The 15799-nt window shown below is 52.3% G+C and overlaps 1 protein-coding gene across 1 annotated transcript in view; it reads left to right on the top strand.

Annotated features, from left to right (window-relative positions):
• Positions 1-15528, top strand: part of PARP9 (poly(ADP-ribose) polymerase family member 9) — a 54095-nt gene extending 38567 nt beyond the window's left edge. Inside the window, exons 7-8 of the mRNA XM_069732570.1 lie at positions 11181-11343; positions 15197-15528. Of these exons, the coding sequence (XP_069588671.1) occupies positions 11181-11343; positions 15197-15483 (450 nt within the window). The 3' untranslated portion in view covers positions 15484-15528. The remainder of the gene's footprint in view (positions 1-11180; positions 11344-15196) is intronic.
• Positions 15529-15799: the final 271 nt, after the last annotated feature.

The raw sequence follows: 15799 nt of genomic DNA, 5'->3' as shown, positions 1-15799 counted from the left end.
TGCCAGACAAATTAATGGGATTAAGAGAGCAGCTGCCAAAATACCATTACAAAGCAGCAAACAGTTATTTGAAGCTGCTGGTGCCTCTGGGGTCCCTGGAACCTCAAGGTGTAGGATCCTGCAAACGCTTGCTGTGGTGCATAAACCTAATATTCAGCCACCCTTAAACAGTGTTCACAAGCAGAAACGGTTGCAGTGGGCCCAGACATACATGAAGAATAATTTCCAAACAGTCTTGTTTACTGATGAGTGTCGAGCAACCCTGGATGGTCCAGATGGATGGAGTAGTGGATGGTTGGTGGAGGCCACCATGTCCCAACAAGGCTGCGACGTCAGCAAGGAGGTGGAGGAGTCATGTTTTGGGCCGGAATCATGGGGAAACGGCTGGTGGGGCCCTTTAAGGTTCCTGAAGGTGTGAAAATGACCTCTGCAAAGTATGTAGAGTTTCTGACTGATAACTTTCTTCCATGGTCTAAAAAGCAGAAACCAGGAGCAAAATCCTCTTCATGCTGACAATGCCCCATCTCATGCTGCAAAGAATCTGAGTCATTGGCTGCTATGGGCATAAAAGGAGATAAACTCATGGTGCGGCCTCCACCTTCCCCTGACCTCAACCCTATAGAGAACCTTTGGAGAATCATCAAGCACAAGATCTATGAGGGTGGGAGGCCGATCACATCAAAACAGCAGCTCTGGGGGCAAAGAAATACAAGCAGAAACTCTCCGAAAACTCACAAGTTCAATGGAGGCAAGAATTGTGAAGGTGACATCAAAGAAGGCTCCGATGTTACATGTAACTTGGCCTGGTAGGAGGTTTTGGAGTTAAATACCGTATTTTTCGGACTACAAGACACACTTTTTTCCCCCCCAAAAAAGGGGGGAAAATGGGGGGTGCATCTAATAGTCGCAATGCAGGCTTACTGTGGTGGCAGAGGTGCGGGGATGAGGAGGCGCAGTGAGCGGGGTCCCTTTCCCCAGTGAGGTGATGCAGCAGCCCGGTAAGCAGCAGAGCCGGGTGAATCCTGTTGCTATCGGTGGTGGCGGCCATTTTCCTGAGGCCGCGCGTGCGCAGATGGAGCGCTCTGCTTCCTGGGGCTTCAGGAAAATGGCCGCGGGAGGCCGCGCGTGCGCAGATGGAGATCGCAGTGGCCATTTTCCTGAAGCCGAGTTCGCAGATTTAGATCTTGGCTTCAGGAAAATGGCCGCCGCGATCTCCATCTGCGCACGCGCGATCTCCATCTGCGCACGCGCGGCCTCCCGCGGCCATTTTCCTGAAGCCCCGGGAAGCAGAGCGCTTTATCTGCGCATGCGCGGCCTCAGGAAGATGGCCGCCCCCACCGATAACAGGATTCACCCGGCTCTGCTGCTTACCGGGCTGCTGCATCACCTCACCGGGGAAAGGGACCCCTCTCACGCCATACCTCTCACTGTGCCTCTTCATCCCAGCACCTCTGCCGGTAACCACTGCTGCAACCCTCCCATGGACACCAGGCCGTGGCGTCGCCCACCTAAGCAGGAAGGGACCCTGCTCAGGTGCACGCCACACCGCATCACCCCACCTCTGCCGACACCATGCCTCCTGTGACCCTGCTCTGCCACCTCCAGCCCTCAGGTAAGATACTGTAAATTCGGACAATAAAACGGACCCCCATCTTATAAAAAATCTTTTTTTCTGCAATTTTCACCCCAAATTTGGGGTGCGTCTTATGGTCCGGTGCGTCTTATAGTCCGAAAAATACGGTAGCTTTTTTGTTCAGTGAATGTGACCTCCTAATGCTGCAAATTCCACAAATGAGACTTTTCATTCTTTACAACAAATGTTTAGAAATTCTCCTGTGCCTAATAATGTGGAGCAGTGCATTGTGGGGTTTTATTCATTTTAGAGATTATACTGTTATCATTGGGAGGTTTCTTCAATAAAATTCGATGTATAATCTAACGGGTGATGACTTTTATTAGACTAGGAAAATCAGAGAAAAATGTAATTTGCATAATAATTTGGATCACAGTGTAGGTGCAAAAAAAAAATTTTATCTTTTACATTTTAAAAATTACAAAAAATATGAAAATAAGCCGATGCAAAAGTTTGTGCACCCTTGGAGCGTTGTGTGCTGAGATAACTGTGAGCGAGGTGTCAGACCTTAGTTATCCTGTCGGGTTATGGCTTGTTCAGCATCATTGCTAAGAGAGGCCGGGTGATGCCAGTCTCCAGTTTTATAAAAACCAGCCTCCTCCTAACCTTGTGCCATAAACAAGCAGCCGTGGGATCTTCTAAGCAGCCGCCGAGCACTCTGAGAATGGTGGAGGCCACAAAGCAGGAGGAGGCTGTAAGGAATTTGCAAAGTGTTTTCAAGTTGCCCTTTCCTTAGTACAAATGTAGTTAACAGTGGAGGTGAAGATTAGAGATGAGCGAATTTGTTCGGTTCCCTCTTATTCGGCAGCTATAGCACTTACTGTACAGTCATGGCCAAAAGTTTTGAGAATGACACCAAAATTATATTTTCACATGATCTGCTGCCCTCTGGTTTTTATTAGTGTTTGTCTGATGTTTATATCACATACAGAAATATAATTGCAATCATATTATGAGTACCAATAGGTTATATTGACAGTTAGAATGAGTTAATGCAGCAAGTCAATATTTGCAGTGTTGACCCTTCTTCTTCAAGACCTCTGCAATTCTCCCTGGCATGCTCTCAATCAACTTCTGGACCAAATCCTGACTGATAGCAGTCCATTCTTGCATAATCAATGCTTGCATTTTGCCAGAATTTGTTGGTTTTTGTGTGTCCACCCGTCTCTTGATGATTGACCACAAGTTCTCAATGGGATTAAGATCTGGGGAGTTTCCAGGCCATGGACCCAAAATCTCTATGTTTTGTTCCATGAGCCATTTAGTTATCACCTTTGCTTTATGGCAAGGTGCTCCATCATGCTGGAAAAGGCATTGTTGGGCGCCAAACTGCTCTTGGACGGTTGGGAGAAGTTGCTCTTGGAGGACATTCTGGTACCATTCTTTATTCATGGCTGTGTTTTTAGGCCGATTCCCTTGGCTGAGAAGCAACCCCACACATGAATGGTTTCAGGATGCTTTACAGTTGGCATGAGACAAGACTGGTGGTAGCGCTCACCTCTTCTTCTCCGAATAAGCTGTTTTCCAGATGTCCCAAACAATCGAAAAGGGGATTCATCAGGGAAAATGACTTTGCCCCAGTCCTCAGCAGTCCACTCCCTGTACCTTCTGCAGAATATCAGTCGGTCCCTGATGTTTTTTCTGGAGAGAAGTGGCTTCTTTGCTGCCCTCCTTGAAACCAGGCCTTGCTCAAAGAGTCTCCGCAGTCTCACAGTGCGTGCAGAAGCACTCACACCAGCCTGCTGCCATTCCTGAGCAAGCTCGGCACTGCTGGTAGTCTGATCCAACAACTGAAACAGTTTGAAGATACGGTCCTGGCGCTTGCTGGTCTTTCTTGGGCGCCCTGGAGCCATTTTGACAATAATGGAAGCTCTCTCCTTGAAGTTCTTGATGATGCGATAGATTTTTGACTGAGGTGCAATCTTTGTAGCTGCGATACTCTTCCCTGTTAGGCCATTTTTGTGCAGTGCAATGATGGCTGCACGTGTTTCTTTAGAGATAACCATGGTTAACTGAAGAGAAACAATGATACCAAGCACCAGTCTCCTTTTAAAGTGTCCAGTGATGTCATTCTTACTTAATCATGACTGATTGATCGCCAGCCCTGTCCTCATCAACAACCACACCTCTGTTAATGGATCAATCACTAAAACGATGTTAGCTGCTCCTTTTAAGGCAGGACTGCAATGATGTTGAAATGTGTTTTGGGGGTTAAAGTTCATTTTCTGGGCAAATATTGACTTTGCAAGTACAGTAATTGCTGTTAAGCTGATCACTCTGACATTCAGGAGTATATGCAAATTGCCATTAGAAAAAATGAAGCAGTAGACTTTGGAAAAATTAATATTTGTCTCATTCTCAAAACTTTTGGCCATGACTGTATAAGCTGCAGCCGGAACCTGGATACATGGGGCGCGCCGGCTGATCAGATGTCCGTCGCCGCAGCTGCCTGTGTCACGGCTGTGTGACAGGTACCTGCATGGAGATCCTGTGTGTTGTGACTGACACAGCCGCCACACATGCAGCTGATCAGTGGCGCGCTCCAGGTATCCGGGTCCTCTGCAGCTTATTCGGTAAGCACTATAGCTTCTCTATCTCTAGTCAAGATAAGGGCTGGAAGACCAAGCAAAACTTCAGTGCGAGCTGCTCGTAGGATTGCTAGATATGCAAATCAGAGCCTCCGTCTGACTGCAGAAGACCTTCAGAGACATTTGGCAGACTCTGGAGTTGTGGTGACAAGTAGAACAAATTCCAGCTTCCGGCCACAATCCATAAAAATATGAATATCCATAAAGACAACTTTAGAATTCCAAAAATTCCATGGCACATTGCGGGGGACAGGAAAGAACATGGCGACGCATTTCGTACGAAAACGGCGTTCTTCCTCAAGGCCGGATGGGAAATGTTTCCCATCAATCTGAGATACCCAGTAAATGATGCTCATGACACATAATATCACGGTTCAAGTGGAGATCTTCAGGTGATCTCATTCCTGAACTAAAGATCCAGAATGCTTCTCTTTTCATGTCTCCACCTCTTGGAGGATCCCGCACTCGGACCAGACCACCCCCCAGGTGAGTATAATCTAACCTCTTTTTCTCATCTTTCAGGATACATCAGGGGCTTGTCTACAGCATTACAGAATGCATTAGAGAATGCTGGACATAAGCCCCTGATGCTGATGGGCTTAGCTCACCTCCGATTTTGTGGGTGACAGGTTCCCTTTAAAAGGAGGTCCCCGTCCTTTTCCATCACAGGAAAGTGCTCTGGCCAGTGTTTAGGGGACTGAGCGCTGTTGGGCTACAAAGCCGCCCAAACGCACAGGACAAATTCCACTGCCACCAGCTCCGATTTCGTAACTATTAACGGGTCCGTAGCCAACCCAGATTAGTAGCGTAATTTATTTCAGAGGACGTGACAGTTCGTTATAGAGCAAGGAAGGACAAACTAGTAATTAGTAGTTTAGCTTCTAGCGATTTCAATGAGTTATAGATCCCTCAATGGACATCCGGAATATATAATCCTTATATCTCTAGCCTGGATCGGTGCCACTATATATAACCTTTAAAGAACAATAAAAGCTCATGGTTTCTATACGAGTTTCAGTTTTGAGACTGCTTTACCCTCACATGGAGGAATTTTTCACATAGGGAGGTTATGTCTGCCACTGCAGAGCACCTCCATTAGCCTGGACAACTTCCCCTGATGAACCCCCTGAACAGGGGAGGAAACGTGTCGGGAAGGGAAAGGAAGACACTATCCAGGGTGACTACATTTGTCAAGGGCATCACAAAACAGGCTCATACTTGGGTACTGCCCTTGTGAGGGCGGGAGTCTCCTGCACAGGGCACGACAGGGAAAGTAGGCCCTTTTTTTCTTCCCCCCCATTTCTCTTCTCCCCATATGTCTGGTCTCCTGTATCCTGACGCCACAGTAATCTTCAGAAAATCGAGAGACAACAACTGGGTGAGATTGTGCCATTTTTTTGCGTGCACTGGTAATCATGAGCACTATATATAGTCAATATATATGTGTGTGTGTGTATATATATATATATATATATATATATATATATATATATATTGACAGTTTTTAAAAAAAAAAAAAAAAAGTCTTTTAGGCATACATATTAAATGTTGAGTTTTAATAAGGTTAGTGGCTGGCTATGCTGTTCTGCTATATGAGTTTCAACCAGTAGCAGATGGGAGGGGGAATAAGTAGGGTAGGGAGACTTGTCTGCCCGCAGCACAGAGCCATAAAACTGCTTAGTGGGGGCTGCTACACATTGGTATCACGTTGCATAGAGTGTGTCTGCCGCAGGGCTTTGTTTTTGTATCAGCGATTGCAGTGGGGGAGAAAGGTGGTTGAATCTGCAGCGTGCGTCTGTGCCATGGTACCTTCTAGAACTAAACTCACAATATAGCATTTTTCCATTATCGTGACATTCAGCTTGAACAAATCCGGTTCCATTGTGGTCAGCTGGAGGGACGTCACCTTTCAGGTTGCCCAGAGCGATGGATGTCATTCTGTTATCTCCGGGGGGTAATGAGGTCTAATCTATTGGGGGGTCCACACGCACATTTTTTCCAAATATTGGAAGCAGCAGTTGGACGATGTGGAGATTCAGGGTAAGATCGGAGCAGGGTGGAGCGTGTTCAGTAGACACCCAATATAAAATGATGCACGGGGGGCGTCTATGCTTCCAATATACCCCAGAAAGACCCTCTATCAGATGGACCGACAGCGTGTCCTAAGTGTCACCTTACTGATTCTCATCTCGTGCACCCTAACCTCAATCCTAGCACAACCCTAACCCCAGCTGTAACCCCAACCATGACTCTAACCCTAGCACCAACCCCAGCTGTAACCCCAACTATGACCCTAACCCTAGCGCCAACCCTAACATCAATCCTAGCACAACCCTAACCCCAGCTGTAACACCATGACCCTAACCTTAGCGCCAACCCTAACCTCAATCCTAGCACAACCCTAACCCCAGCTGTAACCCCAACCATGACTCTAACCCTAGCACCAACCCCAACCATGACCCTAACCCTAGCGCCAACCCTAACCTCAATCCTAGCACAACCCTAACCCCAGCTGTAACCCCAACCATGACTCTAACCCTAGCACCAACCCCAGCTATAACCCCAACCATGACCCTAACTCTAGCTCTAACCCCAATCCTAGCACAACCGTAACCCCAGCTATAACCCCAACCATGACCCTAACTCTAGCTCTAACCCCAATCCTAGCACAACCGTAACCCCAGCTATAACCCCAACCATGACCCTAACTCTAGCTCTAACCCCAATCCTAGCACAACCATAACCCCAGCTATAACCCCAACCATGACCCTAACTCTAGCTCCAACCCTAACCCCAATCCTAGCACAACCGTAACCCCAGCTGTAACCCCAACCATGACCCTAACTCTAGCTCTAACCCCAATCCTAGCACAACCCTAACCCCAGCTGTAACCCCAACCATGACCCTAACTCTAGCTCCAACCCTAACCCCAATCCTAGCACAACCCTAACTCCAGCTGTAACCCCAACCATGACCCTAGCGCCAACCCTAACCCCAATCCTAGCACAACCCTAACCCCAGCTGTAACCCCAACCATGACCCTAACCCTATAGCACCAACCACAGCTGTAACCCCAACCCTAACCCCATTCCTAGCACAACCCTAACCCCAGCTATAACCCCAACCATGACCCTAACCCCAATCCTAGCACAACCCTAATCCCAGCTGTAACCCCAACCATGACCCTAACCCTAGCGCCAACCCTAACCTCAATCCTAGCATAACCCTAACCCTAGCTGTAACCCCAATCATGACCCTAACCCTAGCACCAACCCCAGCTGTAACCCCAACCATAACCCTAGCGCCAACCCTAACCCCAATCCTAGCACAACCCTAACCCCAGCTATAACCCCAACCATGACCCTAACTCTAGCTACAACCCTAACCCCAATCCTAGCACAACCCTAACCCCAGCTGTAACCCCAACCATAACCCAAGCGCCAACCCTAACCCCAATCCTAGCACAACCCTAACCCCAGCTATAACCCCAACCATGACCCTAACCTCAATCCTAGCACAACCCTAACCCCAGCTGTAACCCCAACTATGACCCTAACCCTAGCGCCAACCCTAACATCAATCCTAGCACAACCCTAACCCCAGCTGTAACACCATGACCCTAACCCTAGCGCCAACCCTAACCTCAATCCTAGCACAACCCTAACCCCAGCTGTAACCCCAACCATGACTCTAACCCTAGCACCAACCCCAGCTGTAACCCCAACTATGACCCTAACCCTAGCGCCAACCCTAACATCAATCCTAGCACAACCCTAACCCCAGCTGTAACACCATGACCCTAACCTTAGCGCCAACCCTAACCTCAATCCTAGCACAACCCTAACCCCAGCTGTAACCCCAACCATGACTCTAACCCTAGCACCAACCCCAACCATGACCCTAACCCTAGCGCCAACCCTAACCTCAATCCTAGCACAACCCTAACCCCAGCTGTAACCCCAACCATGACTCTAACCCTAGCACCAACCCCAGCTATAACCCCAACCATGACCCTAACTCTAGCTCTAACCCCAATCCTAGCACAACCGTAACCCCAGCTATAACCCCAACCATGACCCTAACTCTAGCTCTAACCCCAATCCTAGCACAACCGTAACCCCAGCTATAACCCCAACCATGACCCTAACTCTAGCTCTAACCCCAATCCTAGCACAACCATAACCCCAGCTATAACCCCAACCATGACCCTAACTCTAGCTCCAACCCTAACCCCAATCCTAGCACAACCGTAACCCCAGCTGTAACCCCAACCATGACCCTAACTCTAGCTCTAACCCCAATCCTAGCACAACCCTAACCCCAGCTGTAACCCCAACCATGACCCTAACTCTAGCTCCAACCCTAACCCCAATCCTAGCACAACCCTAACTCCAGCTGTAACCCCAACCATGACCCTAGCGCCAACCCTAACCCCAATCCTAGCACAACCCTAACCCCAGCTGTAACCCCAACCATGACCCTAACCCTATAGCACCAACCACAGCTGTAACCCCAACCCTAACCCCATTCCTAGCACAACCCTAACCCCAGCTATAACCCCAACCATGACCCTAACCCCAATCCTAGCACAACCCTAATCCCAGCTGTAACCCCAACCATGACCCTAACCCTAGCGCCAACCCTAACCTCAATCCTAGCATAACCCTAACCCTAGCTGTAACCCCAATCATGACCCTAACCCTAGCACCAACCCCAGCTGTAACCCCAACCATAACCCTAGCGCCAACCCTAACCCCAATCCTAGCACAACCCTAACCCCAGCTATAACCCCAACCATGACCCTAACTCTAGCTACAACCCTAACCCCAATCCTAGCACAACCCTAACCCCAGCTGTAACCCCAACCATAACCCAAGCGCCAACCCTAACCCCAATCCTAGCACAACCCTAACCCCAGCTATAACCCCAACCATGACCCTAACCTCAATCCTAGCACAACCCTAACCCCAGCTGTAACCCCAACTATGACCCTAACCCTAGCGCCAACCCTAACATCAATCCTAGCACAACCCTAACCCCAGCTGTAACACCATGACCCTAACCCTAGCGCCAACCCTAACCTCAATCCTAGCACAACCCTAACCCCAGCTGTAACCCCAACCATGACTCTAACCCTAGCACCAACCCCAGCTGTAACCCCAACCATGACCCTAACCCTAGCACCAACCCTAACCCTAGCTATAACCCCAACTATAATCCCAACCATAGCCTTAGCCCCAACTCAAACCCTAGCTCAGCTCTAACCCCAACCCTAATGGAAATAAATTCACTTTTTTATTTTATTATTTATCCCCAACTAAGGGGATGATAAAGGGGGATTTGATTTACTATTTTTTGTTATTTTGATCACTGTGATAGGGTCTATCATTGTGATAAAAATGACCCAATATGAAAAATCTATTGTTGCTGGATGCCGGTCGGCAGATCTCGGCGGGTGCACTGCGAATGCGCCCGCCATTTTCTTCCCGGAAGAGGACGCCGACGGCCAGGGGACATCACTGGGAGGTGCAGGAAGGTCCAGAGACACCAGAGGTACTGGGGGACCCCATTTCTCTCTCCTCTGAGGTGCTAGATCACATCAGAGGAGAGAGAAATTAAATGGGAAATCGGACTCTTTTTTTGTAGTTGTTGTTATTTGGTGAATAATGGCGATTGCAGCACTGGGGTCGGTAAACACCCACCCGAATCATGTTGGCCGGGGTCTCAGCTATCCGTAGCCGAGACCCCGGAGAAATTCCAATGCTGGGGGCCCTATAAACTTATTTCTCAGTGCTGTTAAAAAGCATATCGGCGGTCGTTAAGGCGTTAAGCATGGGGGGAGATCAATCAGGCTTTGGGGTTGTGTTGCAACCAATGGCACGGGGAACATTTCATGGGGAGAAAGAAGAATGGATTCAATGAAATTTCACCAAATTCTTGATGCAAACATAAAATATCTGTAAAAAAGCTGAAGATGAAAAGAGGAAGAGGATGGCTGCTACACATGGAGAATGATCCTAAACACATGTCACAATCCACAATAGACGACCTGAAAAGGCACAAGATGAAGGTTTTACAGTGGCCCTCACAGTCCACTGATCTGAACACCATTGATAATCTGTGGCGAGACGTCAAAATAGCAGAGGATGCAAGACGCCCCAGGAATCTCACAGAACGGGAGGAGTTCTCCAAGGAAGAATGGAGGAAAATCTATAAAAAGGGAGTGCGCTCCATGCAGGGTGCTCAAACTTTTGCAACTAAATAACAAAACACTGACTCACATTCAAACTGGTGTGAATAGGTGAATACCAGGAGCAGTACCTCTGTATTCAATATACAAAAAAGGCTGCACTGTATCGTGCTAGAGCATATCAATGTGAAATACATGAATTTAGCAATAGCTATACGGCTTCTGAATTTTAGGAAAACAATAAAATTTGGCCAAATTATATCTGCCCATCAACCAACGTCAAGGTGGTCTCGAAGACTGGTGGGTCCCTGTCTATATGATGACCCCTCTTATGCTGAGCTCTGAACTCCTGGGTGCATTTATGGGTAGATAGGAACCTGCTGGAATTACCTTTAAACTTTTGCATCGTCCCATGAGTCTTTTTGTAATTTTTAAAATGTAATAAATGACTTAATATTTAAGAGACAGACATTTTTTTGCCTAAAATACAAAGGAAATATCATCTACAACTTGCTGAACTGTTCACAGTAGCAGTAATTCTCACCAGGGGTGCACAGACTTTTACATGTCACTGTAGGATAAGAGCCCAGAACCCCCAGATATCGAGGACCCCCTCGTACAGTCAGACACATTACCAGACCCCCAGGAATGTCCACGTTTCTGGCTGCGGCTCAGACCACTGTGGCAGCTCCACAGGGAGCAGCGGGGGCTGACATGGGGCCCATCAGTATGAGACCCCCGGACTCCTCGCCCTGTCATCTCTTTCTAGATGCAGAAGGTGCAGAACGAGCTTCTGTCCGGCGTCTTCCAGGCCAAGAAGGAAGCGATGAAGAAGCCAACGAGCACCGAGCAGATGTATCAGCTGCTGCCCGCTCAGTTCTGGAGGACGGTGTGTGATGTCGGCTGCCACCGGCTGTACGCTACGTCCAAAGGTGAGAGGAGACCACTGCGCCATACAGCAGTCTGTGCGGCTGATTACCCCTGTGCGGTGCGTAGCGGCGTCTCCTCTCCCCTGTGCGGTTTGTGCAGCTGTTTACCCCTCCCCATGTGGTGCGTAGCAGCGTCTCCTCTCTCCTGTGCGGTGCTTAGCGGCATCTCCTCTCCCCGTGCGGTGCTTAGCGGCGTCTCCTCTCCTCGGTGCTGTGCTTAGCAGCGTCTCCTCTCCTCAGTGCTGTACTTAGCGGCGTCTCCTCTCCTCGGTGCTGTGCTTAGCGGCGTCTCCTCTCCTCGGTGCTGTACTTAGCGGCGTCTCCTCGGTGTGTAGCAGCGTCTCCTCTACCCGGTGCGGTGCTTAGCAGCATCTCCTCTTCCCATTGCGGTGCTTAGCGGCGTCTCCTCTCCTCGGTGCTTAGCAGCGTCTCTTCTCCTCGGTGCTTAGCGGCGTCTCCTCTCCTCGGTGTGTAGCAGCATCTCCTCTCCCCGGTGCGGGGCTTAGTGGCATCTCTCCTCGGTTCTTAGCAGCATCTCCTCTTCTCTCCCCGGTGCGGTGCTTAGCGGCGTCTCCTCTTGTCGGTGCTTAGCAGCATCTCCTCTCCCCGGTGCTTAGCGGCGTCTCCTCTCGTCGGTGCTTAGCAGCATCTCCTTTCCTCGGAGCTTAGCGGCGTCTCCTCTCGTCGGTGCTTAGCAGCATCTCCTCTCCTCGGAGCTTAGCGGCGTCTCCTCTCCCCGGTGCTTAGCGGTGTCTCCTCTCGTCGGCGCTTAGCAGCAGCTCCGCTCCCCGGTGCTTAGCGGCGTCTCCTCTCGTCGGTGCTTAGCAGCATCTCCTCTCCCCGGTGCTTAGCGGCGTCTCCTCTCGTCGGTGCTTAGCAGCATCTCCTCTCCCCGGTGCGGTGCTTAGCAGCGTCTCTTCTCGGTGCTTAGCGGCGTCTCCTCTCCTCGGTGTGTAGCAGCATCTCCTCTCCCCGGTGCTTAGCGGCGTCTCCTCTCGTCGGTGCTTAGCAGCATCTCCTCGGTGCGGTGCTTAGCAGCATCTCCTCTCCCCGGTGCTTAGCGGCGTCTCCTCTCGTCGGTGCTTAGCAGCGTCTCCTCTCCCCGGTGCTTAGCGGCGTCTCCTCTCGTCGGTGCTTAGCAGCATCTCCTCGGAGCTTAGCGGCGTCTCCTCTCCCTGGTGCTTAGCGGCGTCTCCTCTCGTCGGTGCTTAGCAGCATCTCCTCTCCTCGGAGCTTAGCGGCGTCTCCTCTCCCCGGTGCTTAGCGGCGTCTCCTCTCGTCGACGCTTAGCAGCATCTCCTCTCCCCGGTGCTTAACGGCGTCTCCTCTCGTCGGTGCTTAGCGGCATCTCCTCTCCTCGGTGCTTAGCGGCGTCTCCTCTCCTCGGTGCTTAGCGGCGTCTCCTCTCATCGGTGCTTAGCGGCGTCTCTTCTCGGTGCTTAGCGGCGTCTCCTCGGTGCTTAGCGGCGTCTCCTCTCCTCGGTGTGTAGCATCTCCTATCCCGGGTGCTTAGCGACGTCTCTTCGGTGCTTAGCGGGTTCTCCTCGGTGCTTAGCGGCGTCTCCTCTCCCCGATACGGTGCTTAGCGGCGTCTCCTCTCCCTGGTGTGTAGCAGCATCTCCTCTCCTCGGTGCTTAGCAGCATCTCCTCTCCCCGGTGCTTAGCGGCGTCTCCTCGGTGCTTAGCAGCATCTCCTCTCCTCGGTGTGTAGCAGCATCTCTCCCCGGTGTGCGGTGCTTAGCGGCGTCTCCCCGATGCGGTGCTTAGCGGCGTCTCTTCTCCCCGGTGCGGTGCTTAGCGGCGTCTCTTCTCCCCGCTGCGGTGCTTAGCGGCGTCTCTTCTCCCCGCTGCGGTGCTTAGCGGCGTCTCTTCTCGCCGCTGCGGTGCTTAGCGGCGTCTCCTCGGTGAGGTGTGTAGCGGTGTCTCCTCTCCCCGGTGCAGTGCTTAGCGGCATCTCCTCGGTGCGGTGTGTAGCGACGTCTCCTCTCCCCGGTGCAGTGCTTAGCAACGTCTCCTCTCCCCGGTGCAGTGCTTAGCAACGTCTCCTTGGTGCGGTGCATAGCGGCGTCTCCTCGATGTGGTGCTTAGCGACGTCTCCTCTCCCCGGTGCAGTGCTTAGCAACGTCTCCTTGGTGCGGTGCATAGCGGCGTCTCCTCGATGTGGTGCTTAGCGACGTCTCCTCTCCCCGGTGCGGTGCTTAGTGACGTCTCCTCGGTGCTTAGCGGCGTCTCCTCTCCCCGGTGCGTAGCGACGTCTCCTCTCCCCGGTGCGGTGCTTAGCAGCGTCTCTTCTCGGTGCTTAGCGGCGTCTCCTCTCCTCGGTGAGTAGCAGCATCTCCTCTCCCCGGTGCTTAGCGGCGTCTCCTCTCGTCGGTGCTTAGCAGCATCTCCTCGGTGCGGTGCTTAGCAGCATCTCCTCTCCCCGGTGCTTAGCGGCGTCTCCTCTCGTCGGTGCTTAGCAGCGTCTCCTCTCCCCGGTGCTTAGCGGCGTCTCCTCTCATCGGTGCTTAGCAGCATCTCCTCGGAGCTTAGCGGCGTCTCCTCTCCCTGGTGCTTAGCGGCGTCTCCTCTCGTCGGTGCTTAGCAGCATCTCCTCTCCTCGGAGCTTAGCGGCGTCTCCTCTCCCCGGTGCTTAGCGGCGTCTCCTCTCGTCGACGCTTAGCAGCATCTCCTCTCCCCGGTGCTTAACGGCGTCTCCTCTCGTCGGTGCTTAGCGGCATCTCCTCTCCTCGGTGCTTAGCGGCGTCTCCTCTCCTCGGTGCTTAGCGGCGTCTCCTCTCATCGGTGCTTAGCGGCGTCTCTTCTCGGTGCTTAGCGGCGTCTCCTCGGTGCTTAGCGGCGTCTCCTCTCCTCGGTGTGTAGCATCTCCTATCCCGGGTGCTTAGCGACGTCTCTTCGGTGCTTAGCGGGTTCTCCTCGGTGCTTAGCGGCGTCTCCTCTCCCCGATACGGTGCTTAGCGGCGTCTCCTCTCCCTGGTGTGTAGCAGCATCTCCTCTCCTCGGTGCTTAGCAGCATCTCCTCTCCCCGGTGCTTAGCGGCGTCTCCTCGGTGCTTAGCAGCATCTCCTCTCCTCGGTGTGTAGCAGCATCTCTCCCCGGTGTGCGGTGCTTAGCGGCGTCTCCCCGATGCGGTGCTTAGCGGCGTCTCTTCTCCCCGGTGCGGTGCTTAGCGGCGTCTCTTCTCCCCGCTGCGGTGCTTAGCGGCGTCTCTTCTCCCCGCTGCGGTGCTTAGCGGCGTCTCTTCTCGCCGCTGCGGTGCTTAGCGGCGTCTCCTCGGTGCGGTGTGTAGCGGTGTCTCCTCTCCCCGGTGCAGTGCTTAGCGGCGTCTCCTCGGTGCGGTGTGTAGCGGTGTCTCCTCTCCCCGGTGCAGTGCTTAGCGGCGTCTCCTCGGTGCGGTGTGTAGCGACGTCTCCTCTCCCCGGTGCAGTGCTTAGCAACGTCTCCTCTCCCCGGTGCAGTGCTTAGCAACGTCTCCTTGGTGCGGTGCATAGCGGCGTCTCCTCGATGTGGTGCTTAGCGACGTCTCCTCTCCCCGGTGCAGTGCTTAGCAACGTCTCCTTGGTGCGGTGCATAGCGGCGTCTCCTCGATGTGGTGCTTAGCGACGTCTCCTCTCCCCGGTGCGGTGCTTAGTGACGTCTCCTCGGTGCTTAGCGGCGTCTCCTCTCCCCGGTGCGTAGCGACGTCTCCTCTCCCCGGTGCGGTGCTTAGCGGCGTCTCCTCTCCCCGGTGCGTAGCGGCGTCTCCTCTCCTCGGTGATTATAGGCGTCTCCTCTCCCCGGTGCGTAGCGACGTCTCCTCTCCTCGGTGATTAGCGGCGTCTCCTCTCCTCGGTATAACGGCTTCTCTCTCTTCTAGATGTGAAGTTCAGGGCCGGAGTTTACTTCAAGAAGACTTTACCCAACATCCTGCAGCGTTTTGTGGCCCCGGAGGATGGGCCCCTCTACATTCTCCAGGCAGAGGTGGTAATCGGCGCCACCACCAGATATGACAAGAATCAGCCGGCTCTGCGCTGTGTGGGGTCAGACGCTCTGCAGGTGTACGACGGCCTCACAGACGGGGGGCGGCCGCCCGATAATTTCGTAATATTTGACCGTTTTCAGGCAAATCCCCAGTGTGTATTCACCTGTAAATGTAAAATGTAGTGAGGTGCGCGGGGGATGGACGAAGTGTGCGGGGGATGGGGGGCGGCCGAGGTGCGCGGGGGATGGGGGCGGCTGAGGTGCGTGGGGGATGGGGGCGGCCGAGGTGCGCCTGAATCTGTGCCTTCCCTGTAGGGACCATTGCTCTGCAGCTGGGCTGTGTACACATTATGGAGCCGCAGTCTGAACACTAAATGCAGATTAATCGTCTTTCTTTGCAGTAATTATAGTTTTGGTATCGGTGGAGGGTGAGGACATTGGCGGGGGCAGGGGTGAATATTGGGGGTGTGAAGATATTGCAGGGTGGGAATTGCTGGGG

The sequence above is a fragment of the Ranitomeya imitator genome, chromosome 7 (genome assembly GCF_032444005.1).
Source record: "Ranitomeya imitator isolate aRanImi1 chromosome 7, aRanImi1.pri, whole genome shotgun sequence".
Taxonomy (NCBI): domain Eukaryota; kingdom Metazoa; phylum Chordata; class Amphibia; order Anura; family Dendrobatidae; genus Ranitomeya; species Ranitomeya imitator.
Note: the sequence above shows the minus strand (reverse complement) of the source record. Positions and strands in the feature narration are given on the sequence as shown.